The following is a 19,334-nucleotide window of genomic DNA, read 5'->3' as shown; positions in this document are numbered from 1 at the left end:
AATACAAGGGAAACCCAAACTGTGGTCTATTAGACTTCACATCACTCACCTCTCCCATTGACATCAGTAACAAAAGGGGAGAGGTAAAGGCGGGAGAAATCATTTATACAGGTGGGGGGGGGGGGGGGTCACAGAAATGTCCGTAGGGGGAAAAACAAACTAAAACACAAAGGTTCCACATGTTTCTGGAGGTTTGACATGTCAGGTATACTAAAGATTTTGGTGATTATAAACTATAAAATAAATACATATACACAAATGGAAAATTGATTCTGTTACATATATATATATATATATATATATATATATATATATATATATATATATATATATATATATATATATATATATATATATATATATATATATATATATATATATATATATGAAATCAAGCGGTGTCTTGTTTCCTCCAGACTGGGTGGGGGCGGTGTTGCGCCAGTTCTCCTTTGAGTGACCTGCAATAAAACTCACGAAGAAGAAGCGCCTCCTTCACATGTGGGGATAAAGAATCTCCGTCACCAGAGAAAAGCAGAATAAAACTCTTTCAGTGGAGGAGTCAGCTCACTGACCGAGTAAGTAAATGCAGGACGGGGGTAAATGTTTGTAACTCGACGTCGTCTTTGTTATCTCGACGCAAAGCGTTGGTTTTTATTTTCCAGTGTGTTTACAGTGAAATGTTGCTAGCTGTTCAGGAAGTCGATATTATAAAACTCAGCAGCAGGACAAGTACACTTTTATGTATTAACAGAGTTCTTAAAGCATACATGTATAATTTATATCGATTTATGATGGATCTGATGATTTATATTGAAGTAAACTGGGGTTAATGAGTTGTTGTCACCACGTGGATTTGAATAACACTGATTTAATCGATTAGTTATTTTTCTAAATCAAGCAAGTCAAGTTACTAATTAACCTTAAACTACTGAGAAATGACAGGAACAGTATTCAAATGTGGACTGATGATCTAACTGCTAAAACAACATCTCTTGGATGTTAAAAATCAGTCAATAAATGTGTCTGATGGAGCCAAATGAACGTATTTACAGTTTTTAAGGGGGGAAACAAGTGTATGTATGTTAGTTAGTTAGTTAGTTAGTCAGTCTTCTTGTCCTGATCCTGTGTGATTGTAGAACATCATCCTGGTTCAACTAGTTTCCATATGAGCTTGTATTCAACTGCAGCTCAATAACACAGAGAAGTGGATGATGATGTTGAACTCACTATAAATGTTTCCATCCATCAGCTGAGATCAGATATGTGTGGCGACTGCACTACCGCTATTTCTACACTATTGGAGGATTGACTCCAGTGCTGTTAAGGATTGACACGACTACTAACTAGTCCCAAAGTCCTCTAGCAGAATAACCAGCTCCAACACCCACCTCCACCTCAGAAAAGTCAGGAATAGTAGATGTTACTCAGTTAAATTGGACTGAATTTTAGATATTAAAGATTGAAATTACATTATTTAGCATTATAGTAATCAGATTACACCGTATATCAGCATCACTGAAATGGACCTGATGCTTAATCAATCACAACGACATGCAAATGTTATTCAATAGGCCTGTGTTGAAAAAATCGATTCTCCGATTTTAAATCGATTCTCATATTAATTCCTAAAAATCGATTCATATGTCTAAACATCGATTTAATTATTTTTATTTTTATTTATTTATTTATTTTTATTTTTTTTCCATCATTACAACTTTTGGTACTTTTTTGTTTATGCTCAAAAAAGGAATATTTTGTTGGACACGAGAATAACTGGTGCCATGTTTTTGCCTTTAAATATGTTTAAAAGTATGGAAACATTAAAGTGTTAGGTTATAATTGCATAAATTGACTAAATTTCTTTGCTTTATTATACTGTGTTGGGGTTACATTTGCATAAATGTTAAAAACCAAATTCTCATAAATGGGGAAAAAAATATAAAAGCGATTTTCCTTTCGTCCTCTGTTTGCTGCCCTGGATCTGTTTGGTAATTCTGCCCCACGATGTTTCTGAAAGCAGTTCTATCAGCATTCTGGGAGCTGATTGGTCCTTACAGCATCATTAGCTGCCAATACTTGCTGTTGAATCTCAATATAATACTAGTATTCATATATTGCATAACTAGACAGTCATATAATTCATGCAACAGCTGAAAAAACAGTTTTATTAACAGTAACCCAAATCAATATCGAATCGGATCGTGATAATCGATTCTGAATTTTAAGAATCGGAATCGAATCGATTCTTGATATTTGAATCGATCCCCAGCCCTATTATTCCTATATATATTCAAACAAGGCCGTTATAAACACAAAACTGTAATTAAATGCAGACACATGCAGATGCACCAAAACATTAAATCAGATGCAAAATACAAATAGTTTACAAAACTAACAAGAGAAAGAACTGCTGATCACCAGATTCTGTCACCTTGGTGTGTAACGGCATCTCAATGATCCGAGACCTGGAGAGACCCAGAGACCCGAGACGAGACCAGGACCACAAAAAAAAAGACCAGTCTCGAAAACTACAAGTCTAATATATATACACATGCACTAAACCTTTAATGGATTGTGATTAAACAGTAGTTTTCTTTACAAACTGGCATAAAAAATAATTGTTTTATTAGATTTGAAGAAGATGTTGTTGTGTTTACTGACATCTAACCAGTTTTATGTGAAACATTGAGCTCAGAAATAGTGCAGTTTTAGTGACTTTGGTAGCGACAAAGTCGCTCCGCTTGACTGATGTTCGGACCGTTCAGACACATTAAAGTTGGTCCTTGTTTGGATACGGGTTACAACGTCAGACATCGTTAGATAACTAATTATGTAGCTGCAATCAACTATCATCCAACATCTAGTCCACGTTACCTTTCTGTAATTAGACGCCAACGTTTTTAAAGTAAACCCAGTTTTAAAATCTGTATCATAATCAATTATAATCAAATGTTGGAATACAACGTTGTTCTAACTTCAGGTGTCTGCTATCGGTGGCAATGATGAACCAATCAGAGAACAGGTCGTAGTACGACTCTTAACTCCTTCTCTTTTTATTGGTGGATTCATGCAAGACGAATGATTGAAAATGTGAGTTTATTTTTCTGTTTTAGTTACAACTGAACGAGTTATTGTGGATTAAGTTCGATTTACAAGACTATTTTGTTTCCCTTTATGTATCTTACATACGCCTTACAGGACTGTCTCAGAAAATTAGAATATTGTGATTTTCTGTAATGCAATTACAAAAACAAAAATGTCATACATTCTGGATTCATTACAAATCAACTGAAATATTGCAAGCCTTTTATTATTTTAATATTGCTGATCATGGCTTACAGCTTAAGAAAACTCCAATATCCTATCTCAAAAAATTTGAATATTATGGGAATCTTAATCTTAAACTGTAAACCATAATCAGCAATAAAATAATAAAAGGCTTGCAATATTTCAGTTGATTTGTAATGAATCCACAATGTATGACATTTTTGTTTTTTTAATTGCATTACAGAAAATAAAGAACTTTATCACAATATTCTAATTTTCTGAGACAGTCCTGTATGTATGAAAATAGACCTGTTCATTGATATTGTGCCTGAAAGTCCCATAAAATCCTGTATATTCGATTCGTCGCCCGGCCCTAATGGGGTAATAATGTGATGTTATGAATAATGAACTCGATTGATCCTCCAGGTTGCCATGGCCTCCTACACCTGCATCAGCTGCCGGGTGGCCTTCGCGGACGGAGAGGTTCAGCGAGCGCACTACAAAACCGACTGGCACCGGTACAACTTGAAGAGGAAGGTGGCCGACATGCCGCCCGTCACCGCCGAGAACTTCCAGGAGCGCGTCCTGTCGCAGAGGGCGGCCGCCGAGCAGCAGGTGGCCGAGTCGGCGGCCGGCGAGGCCTGCTCCATCTGCAGCAAGAGGTTCTCCAGCGCCAACGCCTACCAGAACCACCTGCAGTCCCACAAGCACCAGCAGGCCGAGAAGCAGGCCCTGCTGGCCGCGCAGAGGAAGGTGCAGATGATGAACGAGAAGAACCTGGAGAAGGGACTGGCCGACGACAAGGCGGACCACGACTCCAGGAACGAGGCCCTGCAGCAGGCGCTGAAGGAGCAGCAGCGGCCGAGTCCGGCCAAGCAGGGCGGGCCCCCGTCCTCACCCGGATCCAAGAGACGGAGGACGGAGAAGTCCGGGAAACCGCCCAGGGTGATGTGGCTGGAGGAGCAGGCCAAGAAACGAGAGGGAGGAGAGGGGGCCGCCGCCGAGGAAGGTAAGGAGGGGAAGGGAAAGCCCTGTACCGTAGGGCTCGGCGATTTTGGACAAAAATAAAATCCTGATTTCTTTTCTCTGAAAACCCGATTTTCGATTTCGATTTCGATTTTTTTTTTTTTGGTAAAACTACAAAACACAATGGAATAAATTGTTTCAAATATTTTATCTTTATTTTTAAAGAAAAATAGCAAACACATTTCCCTATTGGGAATGAAGTGCAATTGAAAGATACTGTAAATCCTCCTTGAGTTTAGTAAAGTGACATTTACAATTTTCTTGACCAAACAAAGATGACCAGACGAGCTCTGTCTGTAATGCAGCCAGCTGCAAAAAAGGAAAATCGATTTTCCGATTTTCCTTTTTTAACATCGATTTTGATTAATAAATCCGATTTAGATTTAAAATCGATTAATCGCACAGCCCTACTGTACCGTATTCATCCCTAGGTATTCCTGTTCACAGTGGCCACGGTTACATGATGTTTTTTAATTCGGAATTAATTATTCCGAATTAAATAATTAAACTATTTTCCCTTGAGTTTACATGGAAATAGTAATTCCGAATTGAGGTTTACATGGAAAACACGTTTGATCGGCTTTATCCAATTCCGCTTATTCCGGTCTGGGGGTTGGGAAGGGTTCTACGGAAGAGTATCAGGGCCAGGCAGGAGAAAAATAAAAATAATATTTTAGAGGAGGAAGATTTTTTTTTTTTCATTATGCACTTCGAGAAAAAAGTTGAAATGTTGAGGAAAAATTTGAAATGTTGAGATTAATGTTGAAGTACAATTTCGAGAAAAAAGTCAATGTTGAGAAAAAAAGTTGAAATGTCGGCAATAATGTTGAAGTACAATTTCGAGAAAAAAGTCTAAATGTATTTCAACTTTATTCTTGAATTTCCGGCTTTATACACGAAATTTCGACTTTATTCTCAAAATTGTATTTCAACATTACCGTAATCTTGACATTTTGACTTTTTTCTCGAAGTGCACAATAAAAAACAACCTTCCCCTCTCAAATATTTTTTCTCCTCCATGGCCCTAATACTCTTCCGTCTACCGGAAGAAAAACAAACTTACTCGATTAGCAACAACATGGAGGACCACATTATTAGCATCCTTTTTGGATTTGTTTTGATTTTATTTTTGAAGCAGCAGCACGACAACATCATGTCGATGATTTTCTTTTGTGTGCTGAGGAGGAGAGAGATAGAAGACTGTGCTTTGGCACGACAACCGTTGACTGCGTGCTGCCATCTTGAAACTTTGCGCCCAGCGCAGAATTTAAGCGTCATCGCGACAGACGGGCAAGAGAACAAGCAGCGCAGAAAGACCGGAATTAATTGAAAGCGGCATGAGTGTATACATGATCGTGGAATTATTGTATTTGGATTTAAAATCAGAATAAACCAGCCACTTTGGAATTAAGCTTAAGTAACATAAGTGAACTCACATTTCAAGTGTGTTACAGTTACATTGGGTTCAAAATCTGTGACTGTCTCTTTGGTCTTAAACAAGTTTGGAAATGGTATTAAAAAGTCTTAAATTTACCTTGGTCAAACCTGCAGACACCCTGCAGTAAAAGTTTGCTGCACTTAGACTGTGATGTCATAATTTGACTTCTTGATTAGATTCTGCTGGTAATGTTTTGTCATGAAAATGTTCCAGAGGACTGGGAAGATGTGGAGGATGAGGAGGATGATGATATGGAAGAGGAGGAGGAGGAGGAGGAGGAGGAGGAGGAGGAAGAGGAGGAGGAGAACGTGATGGACCAGGAGGACGGCGACACCACGGCGTCGTCACAGGCCGACCCCACTCCTCTGCCGGGCTCCATCCCGCCCACCGACTGCCTCTTCTGCTCCCATCACTCCAAGTCGCTGCTGAAGAACGTGGCCCACATGACCAAAGTGCACAGCTTCTTCATCCCGGACGTGGAGTTCCTGGTGGACCTCAGAGGCCTCCTCCGCTACCTGGGTGAGTGGACGGCGTGTAGATGTGAGGACACCAGCAGCAGGGGTTGAGCGTGTTTCACCACACAGGTCTGACCGAGCTCAGTGGGACCGTTTCAGTTCAGCCCTGCATCAGCCGCCGGCGGGGAAATGATGCAGGAACCAACGGACCAATCACGCAGCAGGCAGCCTTTCAGCCTTTCAGCCCTTCCCTTTATTTTCTTTTAGAAATTTTTATTGGTTTTACATTAAGCAATATACATATGTTTACAGCATTATAGGTTATATAGAATAGAGAATACAAGCATAGTATGGCTGTGATATTCAAATACTTACAAGTATACAAGATCCCCCACCCATCTGATTCCAGATGTACATAAAAATTATTGTCCATTGAGGTTTTTGTATAACCCAGGATTACAGAAGGAGCATATACAATATAGCCAGACACCCACAGACTGAAATAACACCTGCTCTAAATAATTATATGCATCTTACAGCATGTTTTTTTATGGGTGGTGCCCTACCACCCTCTACTGACCATATATATATATATATATATATATATATATATATATATGTATTATTTTTTTTTTTAATCTGTATGCAATTTTGCCAAATGACATTAAACAAGACGTTTGGTATGATTTAAGTTTCTAGTAAAAATGTGACTCTACCACTCAGGTCAAGTACACACGAGTAACTTCACCTCCTGGTGCTTAGACACAGATTTAAATGTTCAATTTAGCAGTAAATAACTTTATGCGGAGGTAAACCCTCTGCAGTCACCTGTCACCTGTCTCATATTTAAGATGAGATAAGATGGCAAATTCGGATGCTACAGCAGCTCAGTCAGACAACGTGAACTCAGACTAAATAAACGCTAAAGATAAATTATAAGTATGAAAAATAAAAAAATACAGTAACCAAGAGACTGAAACTGAACAAGTGTACTGTAAACTGAATACATGTACAGTATAAATACAGTATAATAAATACTCTCTGTAATACTAATAAAGTATATTTATCCAATGTATTAGCGTTGTTTTATTTTTCGCTGTAGTTGACATCCTCAAAGCTTAAATTTGAGCGTTTTTGTGTTATTGTTTTTCATTCTTGAGGTGTTTTAAGAAGTTTACTGTCCAAAGCCTCTGCTGACAGGTGATTGATGGTATTTCTCTGGTTGGCTGCCACCGTTTTCCCCTTAGGAGAAAAGGTCGGTGCGGGGAACGTGTGTTTGTGGTGCAACGAGAAGGGCCGCTCCTTCTACTCGGCAGAGGCCGTGCAGAGTCACATGACCGACAAGAGCCACTGCAAGCTGTTCACCGACGGAGACGCCGCTCTGGAGTTCGCCGACTTCTATGACTTCAGGTAAAAACAAAAGACTGATCCCGTATGTCACGTCAAATCGCACACTAAAGTTTCAGACGACTCCGACATCATCACATCGATACCCGTCGGTTAATTTTTTCCTAACATCCCAGAGACTCTCAAATAGAGCTGGGGGTCGATTCAAATGTCAAAAATCGATTTGATTCTTAAGATTCAGAATCGATTATCAAGACTCGATTCGATATTGATTTGGGTTAGTGTTATTAAAGCTGTTTTTTCAGCTGTTGCATGAATTATATACCAGTAGTTTTGCAACATATTAATACTGGTATTATATTGAGATTCAACAGCAAGTATTGGCAGCTAATGATGCTGTAAGGACCAATCGCCTCCCAGAATGCTGATAGAACTGCTTTCAGAAATATCGTGGGGGAGAATTATCAAACAGATCCAGGGAGGAAACGGAGACGGATGAAATCGGTTTTATTTTGTCCATTTTGGGTTTTTTTGGTTTTTAATTTTTGAGAATTTAGTTTTTAGCATTTTATGCTAATCTAACCCCAAGACACATTATAAAGTAATGAAATATAGACAATTTATGCAATTATAACTGAAAACTTTAATGTTGTCATACCTTTAAAGATATTTAAAGGCAAAAACATGGCACCAGTTATTCTTGTGTCCAACAAAACATTCCTTTTTTGGGCATAAAAAAAAAAAAAAAAAAAGTTGTAATGAAATGATGAAAAAAAAAATCGACTCACTGCACCTGTCAGGGTTAAGTAACTTGTTTCTAGCTGCCACGTCTTCATCCATGTGGGAAGCCCCCAACGTTGTTTTTAGTTGAATCCAGTTTTAATTCTTCTCTTTTCGGCCGACGGTGTTTTATTTAGAGACGCACCGATCAGGATTTTGAGGGCCGATCACCGATAACCGATCTCCAAAATCAGTATCTGCCAATCCCGATATTGCCGATCACAGCGTGAAATCCATAAATTCTTCAATATTGTTGTCTCATGTACAACACTGACATTGTATTATTAGGTATAAAAATTAGGAGATGAGAAAGTATCATGAATTGACTGTTTTATTTCAGGCTGAGGCAATGAGAAATATTTCACCGTCTAGAGACTCTTTGAGACGACTTAGACTCGGCTTACAAAGAGTAAGTGTAGCTTACTAGCTTCAGCTTCCTGTGGTAATAATTATGTACATGTTCAGCAACACAGAAAACAGCAGACATGTCACTCTCTAAAAGTTGATACAAGTTGTAAACTATAAACCAGTGGTCCCCAATCCCCGGGCCGTGGGTCATTTGGTACCGGGCCGCACAGAAAGAAAAAATCATTTCTGTAGCCCCGACTGATGATGGTTGACTCTCAAACTGATGGTTCACAATGTTTTTATTCCTTGGATGTAAATACAGTAAATACACTGCAAACACACCATAAGAGCTATAAAGGAATAAAATAAAATAGAGTTAGTCTTTCTACATTCATTCGTTTCATTTAACTTAAAGGAATTGTGACATCATTTTTAAAATGCTTTTAACACTATTAAAAGTCTTGGCCAACATCCCTCAAATGTGTCTAAAAGGGTGTAACAAGAAAAACTTCACTGCAGTACTCCATTCCTGGCTTTTTATGACGGTGTTTTTTTGCGCAGTGAAAAACGCTTCCTTTTTCCCCTTTCCTGTCAATCATTGCCCCGCTCCTCCTCCAAACCTCCTCCAACCAACTGCTACAAACTTCTGCCGGTGTCTCCACACACACACGCGCACACCGAACCACAAACTCCCACACACACAGCCCAGACAGGGCTACTACAGCCCGGGGATGAAGTCCGTGCGCACACCGAACCGGACTTCTAACAGCGGCGTCGGAGAGTTAAGCCGGGAGCGACAGGCGAAGCATGCACGGAAAAGCAGCAGGGCGAAGCAGTCCACCGCAAACAATCATAAAAATAAAGGCATGTAAATAAAGTGTCCCCTTATCTTAAGTCCAGTCAGTGGCCGCGGGTCTTCTTAGCAGTTTTCCTCCGGTGATTAGAACAGAAGAGGCTCTAAACAGCTCCGTGTTAAGCCTGATTTATGGTTCCGCGTTAAATCGACGCAGAGCCTACGCCGTGGGTTCAGCGTACCGTGCGCGTCGCCGCGTAACCCTACACCGTAGGCTCTGCGTCGGTGTAACGCGGAACCATAAATCAGCCTTTATGGTGCACTGGAGAGGAGAGGAGGCAGGGAGCTGGGTGGAGGGGGCGGTGATTTAGCGGATCATTACGTAACGATCCGCCACCAAACCACATGCGCCGTTTTTGCACAGTTATGCGGAAAATCCCAGAAAGCACACAATACACTGAATGTTAAAAGTTCGTTGTTTTTTGGGTGTAATTGATGTCAAGACCATTGATGTCAAAAAAAGAAACGACACAGCTGCTGCTCGCTCGGTAATAACGGCTACACAGGCTGATTTATGGTTCCGCGTTACACCTACGCAGAGCCTACGGCGTAGGCTACGCCGTCGATTTAACGCGGAACCATAAATCAGGCCTACCGCTAACCACAATACATGAATAACCATGGCAGCCAAACTCAATATGTACATAAATACGGCATAACATTTGCAAAGAAAACAAATCCTTATCAGCAGGTGCTTTTTGTGTCAGTTTGGCTCCACTTTAGCATTCCTTAGTTTTCCTGTGGAAAAAGGAATTAAATCTTAAAATAAAAATGAATTATGAATTAAGCTTTGTGAAAACTTTAGCAGTAGCATCCGCCACGTGTGAGAAAACTCTTCACACTACAAATCCACATGTCACAGGTGAAGTAAACGTCGTCAGATCGGTCTGCTTTGAACTATTATTTTCCGATCTCCGATCAAAACCGATTGGTTGCCGATCAATCAGTGCATCTCTAGTATTATTATTGCTGACGTGATGATGGATGAGACGTAACGTCTCTCTGTGTTTACGTCATTCATGCGGGCCCTGCTGTGTCTTACAGGAGCAGCTACCCCGCCGGGCAAGAAGGCGAGGACGAAGACGCCGAGGACGAGGAGCTGCCCGACGACCAGAACCTGGAGTACGACGACGACACGCTGGAGCTGACTCTCCCCTCAGGTGACCCCAGCGTTGGTCTTAGAAACAAGGATCAGGTGAGACGTTCAGGGTGAATAACTGTCCTGCTCCGTGCTGCGTTCAGGGGCCACCATCGGCCACCGCTCCCTCATGAGGTACTACAAGCAGAGGTTTGGGCTGCAGCGGGCCGTGACGCTGAGCCACAACCGCAACGCCGTCGGACGCCTCCTCCGGCAGTACAAGGCCCTCGGCTGGGCGGGAGACGCAGGTGAGGAGGGGGGGGAGGGGTGGAGTCTCTCTGTTTAAAAATGTGTCAAAAGATGAGACTAAATCATGTTGAAACACAAAGTAAAACCAGAGTTTTGATCATTTTGATAAATAATATAAGTTTCATAAGTTTTAATTCGTACATACGTTTTCAAAAGGTACTATTTTAAATTTGCATTTCAAGTTATAAAAATGGTTTGTTAAGCATGTTTATTCAGTTTTTCTGGGTCAGTTTTTTAAGTCATTTTTTAGGTCTAATATGTTAAGATGAAAAAATAACTACGATTCACATTTCAACTGAAATATAAAGGTTAAAATCAAAATAACTCCAAAGCGCCAAGCTGCACCCGAGACTGGACCACAGGGCCTCTCTCTTTTTCTGAAGGACTCGGGGCAAAACTTTGTGGTGGCCAGTCGGATATTCCTGAGTGGCCGGTCCTTTAAAAAGTCTTAAATTCCATTTTAGATCAAATAAGGCCTTTTAAATTTCTTAATTTGTCTTAAATCTCCACGCAAGGGTCTTAATTTTAGAGGGAATGTTTCCAGTCATCATTAAAAAGTTTATTTCATCATTTTGAGAAGAAACTCCTGCGGAGGTTCTAAATCTGTGTTGCCAGATTGGGCAGGTTTCAGCTGAAAAATATTAATTTGTGCTGCTTTCCTGGTTTTGACTAAATATTTGAGAAATTATCAACAAAAAAGTTGCCATTGTGTTTATAATTATATCATAAATATTACCACGTGCTTGCTTGGCGATGCCTCAGTCAGTGTTGCCAGATTTGGCGGGTTTCAGCCCAGTTGGGCTGACAAATAGGACTGGACAGGTTGATTAAAATCTGGGCTTCTTTTCCTGGTTTTTACTAAATATTTAGTAGAAATTATTAACAAAAAAGTTTCCATTATGGCAGAGAAAAGTAGAAACGTACACAATAAACTCACTGATATTTGATTGCTTTAATCTACTCAATTTAATTGTAGTCTTTGTTTGGAGCCTGAACTTTTTTTCGCTTCATTTGCTTACGACTTGAAATCTATTTCGCATTTAATAATTGACGGTTTGACGATAGAGGATGTATGACTTGGGCTGGTTTTCTTATTATTTCGGTGGGGTTTAACATCACATTTGGGCTGGAACCTGTCAGATCTGGCAACTTCGACCTCAGCGCTGGATTTGTCTTAAAATTTCTTTGAAAATGGTATTAAAAAGTCTTAAATCTAAATCCAAAATTATTACCAAAAAAGTTTCCATTATGCCTGAGAAAAGTAGAAACTTGCATAATAAACTCACTGATATTTTATTTGGTTTCATCTACTCAATTTAACTGTAGTCTTCGTTTGGAGCCTGATCTTTTTTGGCTTCATTTGCTTATGACTTGAAATTTATTCCGCATTTAATAATTGACAGTTTTAACATGGAGAATGTTATATTTGGGCTGTTTCTTCATTATTTCGGTGGCTTTTTCATCGTGTTTGGGCTGGAACCTCTCAGATCTGGCAACCTCGACCTCAGCGTTGGATTTCTCAGTGACTTGTCTTTTTAGTCTTAAATTTAGTTTGAAAATGTTATTTAAAAAGTCTTAAATTTACCTTGGTCCAACCTGTAGACTTCACCTCTAACTTGGAGTAATAATGGTGATAATAATAATACATTTTATTTATTTAAGGCGCCTTTAAAGTAGAAAAAGTGATTCTTGGGTCTATATCCACGTTGAAGACCCTTTCATGCCCAAACGTTATCTTTTCTATTTCTTTAAAGCGTATTCAGTCACTAAAAAGCAACTCTTGCAGGGTTTCCGCGGGTCATTAAAAAGCATTAAAGGTCATTAGATACATTTTGTTAAAATTAAGGCCTTAAATGGCATTAAAAAGCATTAATTTTGATTACCAGAGGCATTAAAAAAATAAAATACCTTTTTGATAAAAATATATTACCGATTTATTCTTAGTATGTAAACATTAATTTTGCACGGAAAGTATATTGGTGTGATAAACATACGGAACCAGTGTTTACGGCCGGTGCACAAAGTCTATTGTCTGATTCACACTTGGTACTTTTTGAAGTCTGGATTTTTGAAATATGTGCAAATACATTTTGACATTGTAATGTAAGCTGTTTTATTAGCCATATCAAATTCATTATAGGGTGACAGTTTATGTAAATTATTTAGATTCTCAAATATCTCATCATTGTCAAATTAAATTATTGCAATTTAATTATAGTATTTGCAGTTGGTCATGGGCATTAAAAATGTTTGAAATGGCATTAAAAAGCATTAAATTAGATTTGCTGGTACCTGCAGAAACCCTGTCTTGGCACATTGGCCTTCAGGACATTTTAAACTGATTCAGCCGAGCTCGTCCTGAACCCCCGTCTTTATTTCCTCCCCAGGAAACGGCTCCTTCCAGAAGCACAAGGACATGCGCTGTGTGCAGCGGATGAAGTCCCGCTGGATGCTGAAGATGGGCATGAACAACAACACCACCCGGCAGAAGCACTTCAGAGCCCAGGTCATGTTCTGAAGCAGCAGGGACCGCCGGGTTCTGGTGGCCCGGGAGGTTCTGGTGGCCCGGGAGGTTCTGGTGGACCGGTCTGGTTCCTGGCCACGGCTCAGCCGTGTCGTGACTTTATTGGGTTTAAGGCTCAACGGCCTTCTGGACGTCCGCGAGGAAGCTCCGCTCCGTCAAACTCCACCGAACACCAGACCAGCGTTTATATCCGTACAGTTACTCTTAACTTATATTAATGAGCTGAAAGGATTTAAAAACATCACAGCAGAGTCTGTTCAGGTCTGGGACTTTTTCATTTTATTTTTTTAATTGTAAACACGGGTAAATAAATATAAATCAGATTTATTCCTTGCGTGCCCATCTGTGTGTGTCCTGGTGTCCTGGTAAATCTCTAGTCATTTTCTTTGAATACATTTCTTTGAATTTTGCCCCAATTTCATTTTGATCAGTTTCTGATAAAGTTACTAAACAGACTTCTGACTCAGTTTCTAAAAAGATTAATTAAATCTTTAAATCTTGTGTGTAAAAGTCAGGAGAATTGATCTGGACTGCTTTTTAACTTTCTCTGGGGGATTTCTTTTTTTTTTCCAATTTTTTTTTTTTTATTGATGTTTTCGGGGAAAAGTTCATGAACTAATGAATTATAAGGAGTAGAAACCTGCTGAAAACATGGACAGACCCTTGTGGACCAGGAACCGGAGCCGGGACTGGGGGAGGTTGGACTCACATCAGGCGCGTGTCCGGGAACGCCGGGAACGTGCACCGAAGTCACATGACCTGTTCAGACAGGGAAAATAAATAAATAAATAAATACATAAATATATAAAATGGTTTGTGTTGCTTTGGGGTTTTTCTGACTTTATGATCCATCTAATCCGGATATAACTGTAAAAGAAGTTTACAGCATTAAATGTCTGTGTAATTAGTGTTGCAGTAATTATGATACTGACTCATGTTCACTAATTAAAGCGTGTTTTTCTTGTACTGGCTGTGAGCGACATCATCCCCCTTTTCTTTCTCAGGTCCGTTTTTATGAGCCGAGCAGAACCGCGTCCTTGGTGGAGTAGGACACTAAGCAGGGCTTGAGGGGTTCAGTAGGTTTCAGATGGGGTTGAGGGGTTTGGGATGGGTGGGTTTCAGGGGGGTTTCCAGGTGGTTTCATGAGGTTCCAGGTGGGTTCAGTTCGTTTTCAGGAACCTTGTTTCAGGTGGGTTCAACTCATCAAATGACTCTTTATTTCTTCTCCAAAAACACAAAACAGTGGTACTTGATAATCAAACATGCTGTCATAATCTGGTATACGGGTCAGGATATTGTTTTTACTACCTGTTTGTGCTTATGTGCATTTGTGTGCTCTTGTTCTTCATTTATGTTGTTAGTCATTATTCGGAGTTATGTCATGGTTTTACTAATTGTTTGTACAGTGTGTTCTCCTTCAATGTTTTTTATATATGCCATCAACCTGCCAGGGACTGCAGATGTAAATTAGCCTCTATGGCTAAATCTGGCACATTAAATCATGGACTCAACAGAAATGTTTCATAGTGGAGAAACGCGGTAAATCCACAGAAATGAACCTTTAACGCCAGATGAGAGCAGATTACAGATCAGAGACACCTGAGAGCAGCGAGGAGGACAACCTCACCTGCTGGAGCCAGGATCATTGAAACAAACATGAGGAATAATGGCAGGTTCTGGACCTTAATGGACCCCGGTACCAGACCAGTGACGTGGACCTGGTTCGTCCTCGGTGTCGCTGCAGCTGAGCATCCTGAGGCCTGATCACAAGTGCAGGTCAGGGTCATTTAAACAATGAACAGACGCGTCCGCCTGTGGACAGGTGTTCTGGTCCTCCAATAGTTTATATCAATGTATGTTGATAAGAAGTGTTCAACCTCATTGAGTTTGTATCCGTAAAACGTGCATGTTTAGTCCTGATTTCAGACCTGCTTTAATTTTTTTTTTTTTAATCAGGGATTGAGGTAGTGGAAGTAACTATCTTTTGATGAGTAATTGATTTACTATTTGTGGTTTTTATTTTATTTCAGTTGTAAGTTTTATTCAATATTTATTTATTCTGATTATTTTTTGTATTTTTTATTTCTTATTTGACTCACACAGTAAAACTACTGTATCTATACTTGTTGTGACTTGAATTGTTTTGGACCCAAACAAAACCTACAGATGATTGACCTTAAACAGATGACGCGTCTCCCTGGGCAGCATTGTTTGAATGAGTGTCCATAAACATCCTTTGTGATGCTCAAAAAAGTATTTATTGGTATCACAAGCTCCTTTGTCACCAACGAACTACATGCACTTATATTGTATAACTTGCATGAGATCAGTAAAACAAGACCAACAAAAACTGCAACCTTGCGAAGCCAAAGTGCTCACCGGCAACCAGCACACCTGCCCGTGTTTACAGGACTGTCTCAGAAAATTAGAATATTGTGATTTTCTGTAATGCAATTACAAAAACAAAAATGTCATACATTCTGGATTCATTACAAATCAACTGAAATATTGCAAGCCTTTTATTATTTTAATATTGCTGATCATGGCTTAAAGCTTAAGAAAACACAAATATCCTATCTAAAAAAATTTGAATATTCTGGGAATCTTAATCTTGAACTGTAATCCATAATCAGCAATATTAAAATAATAAAAGGCTTGCAATTTTTCAGTTGATTTGTAATGAATCCAGAATGTATGACATTTTTGTTTTTTTAATTGCATTAAAGAATAAAGAACTTTATCACAATATTCTAATTTTCTCAGACAGTCCTGTATAAACCTATTCCCTGGCTCCGTACACCACCTGCAGTGCAAAAATGGCACTACAATTCACACACCCCTGGTATTCAATGGAAAGCACAACAATATACATTGGCTCTAATACTTACAGTACATTTGTTATTATAGAGAGGTTGTTAAGTGCCATGTTGTTTTATGGTCATTTTATACCCATGATACATCTGGGATTGGGGAAGTGTGAGGTTAAGGGATGGGGCTCCAAATAACACTTCACTTAGGGCCCCAACTCGGTCAGGTATATGGGGTATATTTGACCCCATAGGGTAAAGTCCTCTGCTACAACTGAACGTGACGTCTCAAGTGTGGAACCACAATTTAGTTGATAAATAGACGTAAATAATTTCATCTCTGTCATCATGGATGCGGAATAAAAGTGATCTTCTCTGGTTTTCCAGAGGTAAATATCCTGAAAGCACATTTCCATAGAGCCGCCAACCGACCTTGAAAAACGGAATCGTCCAGTATTTCTAAACTAAAGTACGTGGCCCGTGTTGAGCTGAAAAGGGATGCACTTTGTCCCGTATTACTGTGAGAGTCAAAAAATAGTCATAAGCTGCGTCCGAAATTCCACACTTCCACCCTAATAAGTATGCAAAAACAGTATCTGAGATTTTTTAGTGCGTCTTAAACATTAGTACGTAATCAATAGTATGCGTTATCCATACTCATTCCGGAGAAATGTATTAGTGTGGATTGATGGACACTAGCTAAGCAGAAACTTCCCACAATGCAATGCAGCGGTGTTTGGTTGCTAAGTGCTGCGCAGATACACATATGTCATAAGTATAATAATAATATTATAATATTCGTATATAATATTATATAATGTCATCTTGTTTCGACCAGGATAAACGAGAGAGTGGAGCCGTGCAGCTACTGCTACAGGAGTTGTTACCATGGTAACAACGTCTGAATTAATGCATACTACTGATATTTACTCAAAAGTGTGCCGAACTTAAGTATACTTTTTGAGTATATACTGTTTAGTTTGGCATTTCGGACGCACTGATAAAATGCCAACGGAAAATGGCATTGAGCTGTTGTGTTTAAGTTATTTTTTTTTGTTTTACTACAACTGCAGCCTACAGTCATGGCCTTTGAGGCACAAATACGTTTACAAGTTTTCTACAGACTTTCTGTTTGCACTTTTGTTATTGCACTAATGGATGTTGTGCTTTCTTTCTATTGTTTTATATTAATTTATACAATATAAAGTTAGGCAGGACAGGTTTCTGTTTAAGAAAGATACTTATTCTATTCAGTTAATTTTGTTATTTTGTATTAAAGTCAATTGCTGGATAATAATTTGTTTTCCATGTGTTAATGGCATTCAAAAATATGCATCTAATTCAATTCAGGTTTGAGTCAAATATTTAAAAAATTGTTTCACTCACAATAAAGGGTTTAAAAAGATTCACCAAAGGTGAAGGCAATCGATGAGGTGTCCCTTATTTATTTTTCAGGGAGTTGGCAACCCTACGTTTCCACGGCCCGAGCTCGTGTCCATCTCCCCTGCAGATGATGATGTCACTGAAAGCTGATCGGCCTCTGGCAGGATGCTGAGCCACCGCCTCATTAACGGGAGCTCGGTTACTCCATCCGTTTGTGGGCCTCCACTTTATCTCTGGCAGGCTCCCCACTTCCTCTGGCGGCCTGGGAGTGGCGTTTGCGTTTTTGTGTGATGGTTTCCGAGGTTTCGGGCTCTCTGCCCGGAGTGGACTCCGCTGGAAACGTGCAGACAGGCCGACGGCAGCAGCAGGAGGAGGATGAGGAGCAGGCTAATTGATCAGGACTTTAGAGAGAGATGAGGCATTAGTTCTGGAGGAGGTGGTACTCTCAAGGATGGACGGATGATTCATAACGACGCCTGGAGACGGATGTGGAATCAAACTGGTGACTCATATGATCTCATCTACGAAAGAGAAGGTTGTACATATGAAGAGACCAAAGAAAAACCTAGTGATCCTGCGTGATTGTAGAACATCAGCTCCATCCTGCTTCAGCTAGTTTCCATATGAGCTTGTTTTCAACTGCAGCTCAATAACACAGAGAAGTGGATGATGATGTTGAACTCACTATAAATGTTTCCATCCATCAGCTGAGATCAGATATGTGTGGCGACTGCACTACCGCTATTTCTACACTATTGGAGGATTGACTCCAGTGCTTTTAAGGATTGACACGACTACTAACTAGTCCCAAAGTCCTCTAGCAGAATAACCAGCTCCAACACCCCCCTCCACCTCAGGAAAGGAATGAATAGTAAATGTTACTGATTTAAATTGGACTGAATTTGGAAATGAAACCTGAATTTTTAATATTAAAGATTGAAATTACATTATTTACCATTATAGTAATCAGATTACACCATATATCAGCATCACTGAACTGGACCTGATGCTTAATCAATTACAAACGATATGTAAATATTATTCCTATATTTATTCAAACAAGGCCGTTATAAACAAAAAAATAATTAAATACAGACACATGCAGATGCACCAAAACATTAAATCAGATGCAAAATACAAATAGTTTACAAAACTGTTCATTAACAAGAGGAAGAACAGACCCGAGAAAAAACCAAGGCCACAAAAAGTGGTCTTGAGACCAACACTGGTCTCGATAACAAGTCTAGGAGCTAATGTTTCCAAAAATTAATAAAAGTTCTGAACAGATTTTTTTTTTTTTTGAAACTTTGTTTTTATTTAGGTTTTCGTTGAGCAGGTAAGGTCACTTTGGGCATCAAGGAATACATTGTTACAATACCAAGTACATACAGCATATTGTTACTACTCATGAATGTCACAGGTCATACAGGTGGTATAATCAAGAGTCTCTGTTCCCACCGATCCAGTCCTCATTGTCTCAAGTGTCCATATTTATGAGAATTATATAGATGATAGATCGAGCAGTAAAGGGAGGGAAAAAAAATAAATAAATAAATAAATAAAAAAAATAAATAAATAAAAAAATAAAAACAGGTTCACAAAGTTGACATGGAACAAAAGCAACATCTGTCCTTCACTCAGTCCCACAAACTGCCAATCCCCATGTGTAGGTTCCATTTCTGCCAATATTTGTTAAATTTGTCTTTACATAGTCTGATG

At 39.4% G+C, this 19,334-nt stretch overlaps 1 protein-coding gene across 1 annotated transcript; it reads left to right on the top strand.

Moving 5' to 3' along the window:
- The first annotated feature begins 459 nt into the window (after positions 1 to 459).
- Positions 460 to 14,238, top strand: znf622 (zinc finger protein 622). The gene is made up of 7 exons (XM_061731670.1): positions 460 to 575; positions 3,694 to 4,276; positions 5,945 to 6,250; positions 7,434 to 7,596; positions 10,559 to 10,674; positions 10,757 to 10,900; positions 13,289 to 14,238. Exons 2-7 carry the CDS (start codon positions 3,700 to 3,702, stop codon positions 13,417 to 13,419), a joined length of 1,437 nt encoding a protein of 478 aa, XP_061587654.1. The 5' UTR covers positions 460 to 575; positions 3,694 to 3,699; the 3' UTR covers positions 13,420 to 14,238.
- Positions 14,239 to 19,334: the final 5,096 nt, after the last annotated feature.

This window comes from Cololabis saira, chromosome 10 (assembly GCF_033807715.1).
Source record: "Cololabis saira isolate AMF1-May2022 chromosome 10, fColSai1.1, whole genome shotgun sequence".
Taxonomy (NCBI): Eukaryota; Metazoa; Chordata; class Actinopteri; order Beloniformes; family Belonidae; genus Cololabis; species Cololabis saira.
This window is presented reverse-complemented; position numbering and strand designations above follow the sequence as displayed.